At 37.3% G+C, this 15,124-nt stretch overlaps 1 protein-coding gene across 3 annotated transcripts in view; it reads right to left on the reverse strand.

Moving 5' to 3' along the window:
- Positions 1-15,124, reverse strand: part of PRIM2 (DNA primase subunit 2) — a 272,180-nt gene that overhangs the window by 209,386 nt on the left and 47,670 nt on the right. For all 3 annotated transcript variants that reach the window (XM_082639744.1, XM_082639745.1, XM_082639743.1), the window contains 2 exons: positions 3,939-4,034; positions 2,200-2,337 (listed from right to left, as the gene is read on the reverse strand). In XM_082639744.1, coding sequence (XP_082495870.1) covers positions 2,200-2,337; positions 3,939-4,034 — 234 coding nt within the window. The remainder of the gene's footprint in view (positions 1-2,199; positions 2,338-3,938; positions 4,035-15,124) is intronic.

Below are 15,124 nucleotides of genomic sequence, written 5' to 3' on the forward strand. Positions count from 1 at the left end.
TGTTAAGGGTCACATATGACATCCATCTCCAAGGAAAAAAAGACACAACCTTGAAGAAACAAAGGCTGTTCACAAAATTAATCATCTCACCAATAGTATTACTAGGAGAAAGAAAAAATGACAAAATTAACCATGAGTAGTAACAACTAAAAACCTACTTAAAGGGACTTTCCTGGTGGCGCAGTGATTAAGACTCCGCCTGCCAATGCAGGGGACACAGGTTTGATCCCTGGTCTGGGAAGATCCCACATGCTGCAGAGCAACTAAGCCCATGTGCCACAAAGCCTGCGCTCTGGAGCCCGCGAGCCACAACTACTGAAGCCCGCATGCCCTAGAGCCCGTGCACCACAACTACTGAAGCCCACGTGTTCTAGGGCCCGCGTGCCGCAACTACTGAGCCCGTGTGCTGCAACTACTGAAGCCCACGTGCCTACAGCCCATGCTCTGCAACGAGAAGCCACCACAATGAGAAAGCCTGCACACAACAAAGAGTAGCCCTCACTCGCCGCAACTAGAGAAAGCCCGTGTACAGCAATGAAGACCCAATACAGCCAAAAAAACACTTACTTAAAGACATAAATATAAGACATGACACCATAAAACTCCTAGAAGAGAACATAGGCAAAATATTCTCATACATAAATTATACCAATGTTTTATTAGGTCATTCTCCCAAGTCAATAGAAATAAAAGGAAAAATAAACAAATGGGACCTAATCAACCTTACAAGCAAAAGAAAGAAAAACCACCCTTGCACAGCAAAGGAAACCATCAACAGAACAAAAAGACAGTCTATGGACTGGAAGAAAATATTTGCAAATGATGTGACCGACAAGGGCTTAATTTCCAAAATACACAAACAGCTCATATAACTCAATAACAAAAAAAACAACCCAATCAAAAAATAGGCAGAAGATCTAAATAGACATTTCTCCAAAGAAGACATACAGATGGCCAATAGGCACATAAAAGGACGCTGATCATCACTAATTATTAGGAAAATGCAAATCAAAACTACAGTGAGGTATCACCTCACAACAGTCAGAAGGGCCATCATTAAAAAGTCTACAAACAACAAATGCTAGAGAGGGTGTGGAGAAAAGTGAACCCTCCTACACTGTTGGTGGGAATTTAAGCTGGTGCAGCCACTATGGAAAACAGTATTGGAGGTTCCTTAAAAAACTAAAAATAGAGTTGCCTTATGATCCAGCAATTCCACTCCTACACATATACCCAGACAAACCATAATTCAAAAAGATACATGCACCCCTATGTTCATAGCAGCATTACTCAAATAGCCAAGACGTGGAAACAACCTAAATGTTCATCAACAGATGAGTGGATAAAGATGTGGTACACATATAAAATGGAATGGAATGAAATAATGCCATTTGCAGCAACATGGATGGTTGCTAGAGATTATCACACTAAGTGAAGTAAGTCAGAAAGAGAAAGATAAATACCACATAACAGCACTTATATGTGCAATCTAAAATATGACACAAATGAGCTTATCTATGAAACAGAAACAGACTCACAGATACAGAGAATGGACTTGTGGTTGCCAAGGGGGAGGGATGGATTGGGAGTTTGGGGTTAGCAGACACAAACTATTATAGAATGGATGAACAACAAGGTCCTACTGTATAGCACAGGGAACTATATTCAATACCCTGTGATAAACCATAATGGAAAAGAATATATATATGCATAACTGAGTCACTTTGCTGTACAGCAGAAATTAACGCAACCTTGTAAGTCAACTATACTTCAATAAAATAAATTTAAAAAAATTAAAACCTAGGAGTTCTACAAATAACAGTACAGCATCATAAGCAATCTGAATATTATTATAAAAATTAAATTATTTTTTAAGAAGTACAGAACAAAACTATCAAGAGTATGTAACTGGGGCTTCCCTGGTGGCGCAGTGGTTGAGACTCCGCCTGCCGATGCAGGGGACACGGGTTCATGCCCTGGTCTGGGAAGATCCCACATGCCGCGGAGCGGCTGGGCCCGTGAGCCATGGCTGCTGAGCCTGCACGTCCGGAGCCTGTGCCCCGCAACGGGAGAGGCCACAACAGTGAGAGGCCCGCATAACGCAAAAAAAAAAAAAAAAAAAAAGAGTATGTAACTGAAAACATGAACATATGGAAATAAAGTGAACATGGAAATATGGAAAAAAAGTAAAATACTTACAGCCAAAGCCTTGGACAGTTTGGTTCTAAATTCATTTAGGATGATAGCCACAATGTCCTTGAGTGGTACATAAGCAAAGCCATTTTCCAAATAGACTTTCCTTCCTCGGAACAGATCCAGAGCATCAGCAAAAGGGATCTGAATTTAGTGTGAAACAGGGAAAATAAGTCAGTACCTGTCATTACAAAATTCTCCTACACCTTCATAAATACTAAGGCTAAACAAAATCTCTCCTATGAGAAAGTCATTAGTCCCAGCAGATCAAAAGAAAAAAAAAAGCAAGAAGATCAATTTGTACTCCTTGTAAGTAAACAACAGCATTAGGAAGGAGTGGCAGGCCAAAAATGTGTTTGTTTTAGAGTAGATCTTTCAAAAAATAATAAGCCAAGTTAAAATGCTTTATTTTCATTCTTAACTCATCAATTTACAAATTATAATCACCAGGATTTCAAATTCCCAGCTCAAGCCCTCTAGGTACACTGCATTCCCCTCACATGACATAGTCCACATTTTGTTCTGCATCAAGTGGAATCCAATGTGTATACAATATGTTCAGTGCTAAAAATTACTAGTAAGTAAAGTAATTCCAAATTTCTTCATCTATGTTTCCACTCTTTCTCCAGAGAAATATATTGGAAAAGCTAATCTCAACACTAAGAAATGGAAATAATAATAAATGTCCAGTTTTATCTTTAAAATAAGTACTTGCCAGTAAATATTTTTTTAAAAACCTAATAAATACTATTCTACTTATACTTTTTAAAGTCTTATGAACTATGGTAAAATTTTAAGAGATGAGCAGATTATGGTAATGGTATTAATAAATTGCAAAACTCATCCTTACTCTTCAACAGAGTTTTTCTACTTCTTAAAAATGAGGTAAAAAACTAGGTTAAAAAAAAAAAAAAAAGATCCCCAAATACCCTATTCACCCAAGTTTTATGGAAGAGTTAAATCTATATGCCCATAATTCTTCAATGTACTCACTGACACCACACAATAATCAGATCATGTGTTTTTACAGAAAGTTTCTAATTAATTTACAGATTTCTACATCCAGCACACAGTCCTTGCCCTGAAGCAGTTCACCACTTGGTTGAAGAAACAAGGCGGACTCACGTGGACAGTGGCTCCCTGGCCCTGCAGGAGGACGCTGGCCAGACTGGGGCGGGGGTGGAGCGGGGGAGGTGGGGATGGAGTGCCCGTGGTGGCATGACCCGCACCAGACGCCAGGCATGGGCAGCAGGTAGCCGCCCCTCCCCAGCTTCGGGAGGTCCTCAGCCCCGCAGCCCTGCACCAGGCTCAAACAGGCAGGAGTCTGTGCTGAGGATGCGCGGATAGCGGTGAGGGGGCAGGGGCCGGACCCGGGCAGGGGGAAGGAGGCCGGGGCCCCAGGGCACCTGGGAGGGAGGAGAGGCTCCCTCGCAGGGTCGGCATAGGGAACAAGGGGCCGGGGGAGAGGGGCGTTGCAGGGCTGCCCAGCCCCAGCGCGGCCCGAGGCTGAGCACAGTGAGGAGAGCGCGGCCCGCAGTGGGTTGACACCCGAGCAGCACCAGGGGTCCGTGCAGCGCAGCCCGGGGCGGGGAGCAGCACATCCGGCGGGGTGAAGACAACATCCGAACAGGAGGGGGAGAGGCTGTGTCCACAAGAGGCTACACAAACGCGTCAATAAAACACGGATAGAAGCTCAATGTGATACATTTAACAAAACCTAGGAAGTACTTTAAAAGCGTACCTACCTTATAAACTGACTCCAGCTCCAAATGAACCCCACCTAAACTGTATGATGAAGCCATAATATCCTGTTCTCGGAGGCTCTTCTCTTCATCACTTATCTAAAAGGAAACATACTTTATATCATTTAAAAATTAAAACTCTGCATTCAGTTTCAATAAAGCACTTTCCTGTTGCAGTGAAGATTCTATACTTTTTAAAAACTCTTAAAACTCTGATATCTGAAATCATTCCTAATATGATTATTAAGTCATTACTATCATTAATGAAGCCAAAATATGGAAGAAAATTTAAATTCAATATACTTTCAAATTTCTACTCTGCCAATTTCTGAGGACACATATCGAAAGAACAGTAGCAGAGAAACAATATCCTGGACTAGCTGCACCCACAGACTCATGAAAGTAGAAAATGAAAACCTTTCTGAAGAAATATACAATTCTCCTAGGGCTCAGTATAGTCCTCCAAATAACTCCCCAAATACAATCTCTAGCACACAGATAAAACACACACACAAGGAAACAAGACTCCATCAGTGGGAACCAGATTGGTACAACCAAAAGAAAAGTATAAGGATTGGAAAAAAGAAACAAAATTGTCATTATTTACATATTATGTGATTAGAATCCTTAGAAAATCCAGAAAAATCCACAGATAAATTATTAGACCTACTGACCTAATTAAGCAAGGTTTCTGGCTACAATGTCATACAGAAAAACCAACTGTATTTCTATCTGCCAGCAGCCCAGTTTAATAATGGATTTTTTTAAACTACCATTCATAATGGGATTAAAACTATCAAGTATTTAGGAATAAATCTAACAAAAGATGTTCAAGGCCTCTAGAAAAAAAAAAAAAAAAAACATGTAAGACCTTACTGAAGGAAACTGGAGAAAACCTAAATAACCGAGAGACATCCATAAACATGCACCAGAAGATGTCATACTATAAATGTATCAATTCTCCTCAAATTAACCTGCAGAATCAATATACTCTCAAGCAAAATCACAATAGCTTATGTGTCTGTGTTGCTTCTAGAATGTATAGGGACACACAAAGTGCCAAGGAAAGCCAAGACAGAAAAAGACAGTCAACCCAACAGAAAAATGAGCAAAAGATATGAACACACTTTACCACTGAGAAAATTTGAAGTGCCAATAAATACGATCATATCTCATCTTATTGCACTTTGCTTTATTGTGCTTCCCAGATATTACTTTTTTTTAAAAAACAAATTGAAGGTTTGTGGCAACCCTGTGTTGAGGAAGTTTATCGGCACCATTTTTCCAACAGTATTTGCTCACTTCGTGTCTCTGTCACATTTTCGTAATTCTCAAAATATTTCAAACATTTTCATTATTATTGTATTTGAGAGCACTGAACAAACAAACATGTATCATCAAAATCAGTGCAAGAGAGTCATCAACTGAAAACTGCCACCTCAATTCCTTTTTGGTAATGAACAGGATAAAAATACAAAAACTAAAAATGTAATATAACTAGATGTCATGAGAAGTCTCATAGGCAAAAATTTTAAAGGGTGTCACAGCACACATTATATATAATCAACACTCATTCTAGAGTGTTTAAATTGAGTTTTAGCAATAGCAAACATTTCTCTAAGAGCTAACACCAGATTATTCTCCTTTAGTATTGGCTTTGTTTACATATACCTGTTGATAGTAACTTCTCTACTTAATTGACTATTTACCTTTTACTTTGCATTCCATAGGACAAATCCTTCGAGCTCAAATATACCACCAGATACACAATGCAGAGACTATTTGAGAAGAGGCAGGTATGTTTCAGAGCCAGGCTGTAATTCTCAAACAGCAACTGATAAAGTGAGAAACTGACCAGGGGGACATGGTGAAAGGGAACAAGATATCTGTACATCCTCATGATGATCTTTCACTATCTTTACGTGATTTCCAATTTAAATATAAAAACTATTTCAAATTTGTACAGTGAACACTTACTTATTTGAAATTAAATAAAAATGAAATACACATGCCTGTTCTCCCCACCATTAATGGGGATAATCATAGGTGATTGCATGAATCGTTTTTTGCCCAAATGGTTTTGACTGGATCTGGCAATACTGAAGTTGAGGCCAAATGTGTTAACCCACCACGTCCCTTTTACAGTCACTTATTATAGCAACAAAGAATTAGATAACTCTGAACATACAGATGTTTGCCATGATAATATCTGGGGTTTTAACTGAACAAATCCCACAGCAATATATAAGAACAACTAAGACTTCTCCACGAATATAGGGGAATATAGTACCTCTCTATCCCTAAACTCAACTCAAATATTTGTATTAACAACACCACAGGTGTTTATAAGCAATTAACTGCTCACCAAGTAACTGTCAGGTAAGCAGGGGAAGCACACTTCAGCTCAACTGTCATACAACAGAATACTTTACTTACAAGAGACTTAATGTTCCAAACACTCTTCTGCCTTAGGTATATAGTCAAGGCTCAATTTAAACAAAATTCAAGGTCTAAATGAAAACTAGAGTAGATTATTAAAGAATGTGGTAAGACTGCCTTTCACTGAAATCTTCCCCCACCCCCCAAAAAAACAGGAAAAAAAAATTATCTAGACTTTACTTAGATTAGAAATAATGAATAAAATTCTAAGGGATTCAATGTGTTTCTAAACTGTTCACCCAAAGTAACTGGGTGCATTCCGAATAATGCACATTCTAGGTGAGATTAATGTCATTTCCTACATGATAGCCTTTCAGTAAATACTGTTTTTCCTTGGTGAATTAAAAGTTCATCCATTTGCCACACACACCTAAACCTTCATTTAGCTATTTAATAATAAACAAAATAAGAGAATTGTCACTGAAAAATGTTGGATGACTGTTTGAAACTTTATTAATTAGTATAAACTTCTATTGACTTCATTATTTCAAATTTCTAAAGTAATCTTGAGTATTCTCTTCTGCTTCTGGTATAAAAGCTACTGGGAAAAATATGAGCATATTTCACTTTATCAGGCTCCCCTAATGAGGTTAACTACTGGTTGCCTAGAAAAAACTCGTTCTCTAAAAGAGCAAGACAAAATTAAACAGCTTCCTGCTTCTACTAACAAAGGATCTCATGTAAGAGTTAAAAACAGCTACAGTGGAACAATTATAAAAGCAGAGGAACTGAGTAGAAAGTATATAGTTTTTGTAACTGCAGAAACCTAAGTTCAAATCTTAAAAAAGTGAATTAACCTCTTCATACCTCAGTTTCTCCATTGGTAAAAGGAAGAAAATAATACCTGTTTCATGAACTTTTTTGTCAGAATTAAGTAAAATTATGTAAAGTGTCTAGAATAGGCCTAACGTATAGCATGCCTTTAATAAATGGTAAATATTTATTATTACTATCAGTAATGTACATTTTGATTAGCTTGTTTTCCAGGAACACAGTGAAACATTTTTGATCCACATCATCATGATAAGATGGCAAAGTTGGAAGATCCTGAGTTCACCTCCTCCTACAAACACACCAAAACTACACATATATATATAGAACAGCTCTCTCTGAGAATGACCTGAAGACTAGCAGAAGAGCTCTTGTACAATTAAGGATATAAAGAAAGAAACACACTGAGTAGGGTAGGAGGGGCAGAGACACTATCTAGTCAAGACCCACATCCCCAGAGCAGCAAGCCACAAGCAGGAAGAGATATCACAAACTCAGAGGTCCTCCCTCAGGAGCGAAGGGTTTGAGCTCCATATTGGGCACACCAGACCCAGGGACTGGCACCGGGTAGGTGAGCCCACTTAACTAGCTTTGAAAAACAGCAGGGCTTGTGCACGGGAGAGCTGAAGGAAATTGAAATTCCACTCTTAAAGGGCTCATGCACAAACTCACTCACTGGGAGTCCCAGCACAGAGGCTGCAGTCTAAAAAGAGCCTGGTGCTCTAAACAGCTTGCCAAGGCCACTCCAGCAAACCCCAGGTCCACTCCAGCACCAATCATCCCACCAAGGCAGCAGCCCCAACATGTCCTGGAGAAAGTCCTAGCCCATCCCCACTACAACTCCACCTCGCCTGCCAAAGCTGACCAGCACATACAGTTCACACTGGGGATACTCCTATACAAGACCACACCTCCAAAAGCAAGAGACATAACATTTCACCTAATTCACAGAAACAAACACAGAAAGTCAAACAAAATGAGGAGACAGAGAAATTTGTTCCAAACAAAAGAACAGAATAAAATCCCAGAGGAAAACTCTAAAGAAATGGAGATAAGTAATTTACCTGATAAATAGTTCAAAGCAATGGTCACAAAGATGCTCGCAGAACTCAGGAGAAGAATGGAGGAACACAATGAAAACTTCACAAAGAGTTAGAGTATATAAGAAAGAACCAATCAGAACTAAAGAATACAACAACTGAAATGAAAAATACATCAGAGGAAATACACAGCATTTTAGATGATACATAAGACCACATAAACAACAAGGAAGAGAGAATAGTGAAACTCAACCAATCAGAACAAAGAAAAACGAATTTTTAAAAATGGGAATAATTTAAGGGAACTCTAGGACAACATCAAGTGCACTAACATTCACATTATGGGCCCAGAAGGAGAAAGGGGCAGAAAACCTATTCAATAAAATAATGGCTGACAACTTCCCCAGACTGGGAAAAAAACACACATGCAGGTCCAGGAAGCATAAAATCCCAAACAAGATGAACCCAAGAGATCCACACCAAGACATATCATAATTAAAATGGGAAGAGTTAGAGATAGGGAGAGAAATTTTAAGGCAGCAAGAGAAAAACAGTGAGTCACACACAAAGGAACCCCCAAAAGGCTATCAGCTGACTTTTCAGCAGAAACTTTGCAGACCACAAGGGAGTGGCATGCTGCATTTAAAGTAATGAAAGAAAAAAACTTACAACCAAGAACACCCAGGAAGGCTATTATTGTTCAGAATCAAAGGAGAGTTAAAGAGTTTCCCAGACAAGCAAAAACTAAGAGTTCATCACCACTAAACCAGCATTACAAATGTTAAAGGGTCTTTAAGCAGAAAAGGCTATAACTAGAAATAAGAAAATATATGAAAGAAAAAAGCCTCACAGCTAAAGGCAAATACATAGTAAAGACAGTGGATCATCCATTTAAAAAGCTAGTATGAACATTAAAAGAAAAAAGTCATAAAATCAACTATAATTACAATAAGCAATTAAGAGACACACAAAGTAAAAAGATGTAAAATATGCCACCAAAACATTAAATGTAGATGGGAGGAGTAAAAAAGTAATGCTTTTAGAATGCATTCAAACTTAAGCAAACACCAGGTTAAAACAAACATATACACAAATACACAAATACACAAATACACACACACACACACACACACACACACACATATATACATATATGAACCTCATGGTAACCAAAAACCAAAACCCTACAAGAGATACACAAAAAATAAAGATAAAGGAATCCAAACATAGCACTAAAGAAAATCATCAAACCACAAGGGAAGAGAACAAGAGAAGAAGAAAGGAACAGAAAAGAACTACAAAAACAACCAGAAAACAATAGCTAAATGGCAATAAGTACATAGCTATCAGAAATTACTTTAAATGTAAATGGACTAAACTCACAAAGATATAAGGTAGCTGAATGGATAAAAAAAATAAGACCCATTTATAGCCTGCCTACAAGACACTCACTTCAGATCTAAAGACACACATAGGCTGAAAGTGAAGAAATGCAAAAAGATATTCCATGAAAATGAAAATGAAAAGAAAGTTGGGATAGAAATACTTGTATCAGATAAAAGATTTTTTAAAACAAAGACTGTAACAAAAGATAAAGAAGGACATTACATAATGATAAAGAGGTCAATCTAACAAAAGGATATAATGTTTGCAAATCTCTATGCACCCAACATAGGAGCATATAAATATATAAAGCAAACATTAACAGACATAAAGGGAGAAACTGACAGTAATACAATAATAGTAGGGGACTTTAATATCCCACTTAAATTAATGGATAGAGAGAAAATCAATAAGTAAACACTGACCTTAATCAACACACTAGACCAGATAGACTTAACAGATGTGTGTGTGTGTGTATAGAACATGCCATCCAAAAGCAGCAGAACTCACATTCTTTTCAAGTGCACATGTGACATTCTCCAGGACAGATCACATGCTAGGCCACAAAACAAGTCTCAATAAATTAAAGAAGACTGAAATCATATCAAGCACCTCTTCTGATCACAACAGTATGAAACTTGAAATCAATTACCAGAAGAAAATTGGAAAAACAAAAACATGTGGAGGCTGAACAACATGCTACTAAACAACCGATCAGTGAACAAATAAATCAAAAAGGAAATTAAAAAATACCTAGAGACATATGAAAATGGAAACCCAATGATCCAAAAACTATGGGATGCAGCAAAAGCAATTCTAAGAAAAAAGTTCATAGTGATACAGGCCTACCTCAAGAAACAAAAACAACTAAAATAAACAATCTAACTTTACACCTAAAGGAACTAGAAAAAGAAGAGCCAACAAAACCTAAAATTAGTAGAAGGAAGGAAATTAAGACCAGAGTGGATATAAATGAAATACAGACTAAAAAAAAAAAAAAAAGGAAAGATCAATGAAACCAAAAGCTGGTTCTTTGAAAACATCAATAAAATAGACAAACCTGTAGCCAGACTCATCAAGGTTAAAAAAAAAAAAGAGAGGGCCCAAATAAATAAAATCACAAATGAAAGAGAATTTACAACCAATACCACAGAAACACATCCATAAAAGACTACTACAAACAATTACATGCCCACAAATTGGACAACCTAGTAATAATGGATAAATTCCTAGAAACACACAAATTTCCAAAACTGAATCAGGAAGAAATAGAAAATCTGAACAGACCAATTACCAGTAATGAAATTGAATCAGTAATTTTAAAAAAAATCCAGCAAACAGAAGTCCAGGATCATATGGCTTCACAGAGAGTTCGAACTGTATCAAATATTTAAAGAAGAGTTATCCTTCTCAAACTATTCCAAAAAATTGAAGAGGAAGAAATGTTGCCAAACTTATTCTACGAGTCCAATATCACCCTGATACAAAACCAGACAAAGACACTACAAAAAAAAGAAAATGACAAGCCACTGCCTCTGATGAACATAGAATGCAAAAAAATCCTCAACAAAATATTAGCAAAACAAATTCAACAATACATTAAAAGGATTATATACCATGACTGAGATTTAGTCTCAGGATGCAAGGATGGTTCAATATCTGCAAATCAATGTGCTAAACCACAATAATAAAACAAAGGAAAAGAATCACATGATCATCTCAGTAGATGCAGAAAAAGCATTTGACAAAATCCAACATCCATTTATGATTAAAAAAACTCCTAACAAAGTGTATATAGAGTGAATATATCTCAACATAATAAAGACTACATACAACAAACCCACAGCTAACACTATGCTCGATGGTGAAAAGTTGAAAGACATGGATGCCCATCCTCACCACTTTTATTCAACATAGTACTAGAATCCTAGCCACAGCAATCAGACAAGAAAAAGAAATCAAAGGCATCCAAATTGGAGGGAAGAAATAAAACTGTTACTATTTGCAGATGACATACTACATATAGAAAAACTTAAGACTCCACCAAAAAAACTATTAGAACTAATAAATTCATGCAGTAAAGTTGCAGAATATAAAATTAAATTACAGAAATCTGTTGCATTTCTGTACACTAATAACTCTCACAAAGAGAAATTAAGTAAATCCCATTTACAAATGCATCAAAATAAATAAAATACCTAGAAATAAATTTAACCAAGGAGGCTAAAAACCTGTACTCTGAAAACTATAAGACAGTGACGAAAGAAAATGAAGACAGTACAAATAATTGGAAATACATACCATGCTCATGGAATGAAAGAATAAATATTGTTAAAATGCCCATACTACCCCAAAAAATCTACAGTCCATGCAATCCCTATCAAAATACCCATGGCATTTTTCACAGAACTAGAACACTCCTAAACAGTCCTAACTAGAATAGCCTAAAATTTGCATGAAACCACAAAAGACCCCAAATACTCAAAGCAATCTTGAGAAAGAACAACAAACTTGGAAATATCATGCTCCTGATTTCCAACTACACTACAAAGCTACAGTAATCAAAATAGTATGGTACTGCCGCAAAAACATACACATAGATCAGTGGAACAGAATTAAGAGTCCAGAAATAAACTCATACTTTTTTGGTCAACTAATTTACCACAAAGGAGCCAAGAATTTACAATAGGGAAAAGACAGTCTCTTCAATAAATGGTGTTGGGAAAACTGAACAGCTACATGAAAAAGAGTAAAATGGACATTTTCTAACACCATATACAAAAATAAACTCAAAATGGGTTAGAGACTTAAATGTAAGACCTGAAAGCATAAAACTCATAGAAGAGAACACAGGTAGTATGCTGTCTGACATCAGTCTCAGCAATTTCTTTTTTTTGGATCTGTCACCCCAGTCAAGAAAAACAAAAGCAAAAATAAACAGATAGGACTACATCAAACTAAAAAGCTTTTGCAGAATGAAGAAAACTATCAACAAAACAAAATGGCCACCTACTGAATGGGAGAAGATATTTGCAAATGATAACTGATATGGGATTAATATCCAAAATATATGAACTCATATAACTTAATATCAAAAAACAAACAATCTGATTAAAAACTGGGCAGAGGAGATGAATAGACATTTTTTCCAAAGAAGACAAACAGACGGCCAACAGGCACATGAACAGATGCTGAACATCACTACTCACCAGGGAAAGGCAAATCAAAACCACAATGAGATATCACCTCACACTTGTCAGAATGGCTATTATCGAAAAGATAAATTTTGGGGAGGGTGTGGAGAAAACAGAACCCTAATACACTGTTGGCATATTAAACTGTAAATTGGTGCAACCACTGTGGAAAACAGTATTGAGATGCCTCAAAAAATTAAAAATAAAACTACCATGCAATATAGCAATTCCACTCCTGGAAAGAAAACAAAAACATTAATTCAAAAAGATATATGCACCCCTATGTTCACTGCAGCATTATTTACAATAGCCAAGATATGGAAGCAATCTAAGTCTCTATTGATAGACAAATGGATAAAGAAGATGTGGTATATATATATACACAATGGAATATTATTCAGCCATGAATGACATCTTGCTACTTGTGACAACATGGACTGATCTAGAGTGTATTATGGTAAGTGAAATAAGTCAGACAGAGAAAAAAAAATACCATATGATTTACCTATATGTGGAATCTAAAAACCCAAACGAAAGAACAAACAAAGAACAGAAGCAGACTCACAGATACAGAAAACAAACTAGTTTTTGCCAGAGTGGAGGGGGACAGGGGGAAGGGCAAATAGGAGAAGGTGATTAAGAGGTACAAACTTCTAGTTATAAAATAAGTAAGTCACAGGGATATAATGTACAGCATAGGGGATACAGTCAATAGTACTGTAATAACTGTGTATGGTGACAGATGGTAAGAAGACGCATAGTGGTGATCACTTTGTAATGTATAAAAGCATTAAATCATTATGTTGTACACCTGAAACTAAAATGATGTTGTAAGTCAACTATATTTCAATTAAGTAAAGTGAAATGTTTCCTGAGACTAAACTGGTTTCTATGAATTTGTCATTTTATTAGTTAAACTAACACAGGACTGGTCTTTAGGGGGTATACAATAAAGTTAGCTAGGTTATCACTACAGCACCTTACAATCAAGGCATATTATGCTTCCCAAATTAACATCTTCCTGAAAAGAAGTATATAACAAACTGCTCTAAATGGAATCGCATTTCCAGAATGACTTACATTATTATTCCAGAGATGCTCCATCTTCAGTCTGGTTAATTTTCAATCAGCAAAGACCCTGAACATTTGAGCCTTGAGGTTCTCTTTCCACCACTACTCGCAATTCCCCTACCTCAACCTCTATTTTCCACACCCACCCACCAAATAGTAAGTACCTGAATGTTTCAAGTGGTATATGCAGTAGTGGTATAATCTTTTTTCAAGCAAAAATCACACAGAGCTCTAACAGGTTTGGTAAAGTTATACTTCCTTATTTTATAATCATGTTGTTTAACATGCTCCTTAGTAAAAGAATTAAGGATCTGGGTTGTGTGCATCTTTCTCTTTTTGGTATTCTTCATCAGACCAAGAACGGGGAGAGCAGGCTCCCTCTGCCAGCAATCCTGAAAGGGGATTAAGAGCGAGGTCTGGAGCGGCAAACGTCCCCACACTGAACAGGTGTCGGAGGCTGTCTGTGTAGACTGCCCTGCTGTTCACCCTGAGCAGAGTCCCTCACTGAGGGGGGATTACACATCCCCTACCTGCTGAACTCACATGTAGCCATGTGACTTGCTTCAGTCAGTGAGATGTGAGTAGAGGTGACACATGTCACTACCAAGCCAACAATTTACAAGCACGCGGTTTACCCAGTTCTCTCCTCCTTCCACCACAGCAACTGGTAAAGTTCCAGATGAAGGCTGCTCGATTGCCTGAATCATGGCGCCAAAATGACACAGAGCAGGGCTACCGCTGGCCCACAGGAGACGTAAAGCATGAACAAGAAACAAACCTTTTAGCAGTCTCTGAGGCTTAGGGGTCATTTGTTACCACTGCATAGCCTATCCTGACTGATAGAGTGATCTCCCTCCTCTTTGGATCACACATTTTCATCAATAAATTATTCTGAGCACATAATTCCAGTATGTTTATAAATTGCATACACATATCACTGTATATTAGGTACTGATAACATGCCTCCCCCTCAAAAAAAATGAAAAAGGAATGAGATTTAAAATATATAAGTTGTATTACTTACATTCTTCCCACATTCCCAAATGATCATCTTGGGCACACCAGTTTGAAACCACTAGTCTATTACCCTGGCCTCTGAAGTAAAGATACGAACAATGCTTCCCAGAGATTTATTCTATAAAATTCCAATCAACAATATTCATTCATGTTTATAAACAGTTTGGCCAGTTTTCTCCTTGAATCCACACAGCTCTCTCTCTCAAGGCCTGGTCCTTAAACATAGCTGTACATCAGATTTGCAGTGGAGTTTTTCAAAATTACAGATTCTTGG

The sequence above is a fragment of the Mesoplodon mirus genome (assembly GCF_964341445.2).
Source record: "Mesoplodon mirus genome assembly, chromosome: 12".
NCBI lineage: Eukaryota > Metazoa > Chordata > Mammalia > Artiodactyla > Ziphiidae > Mesoplodon > Mesoplodon mirus.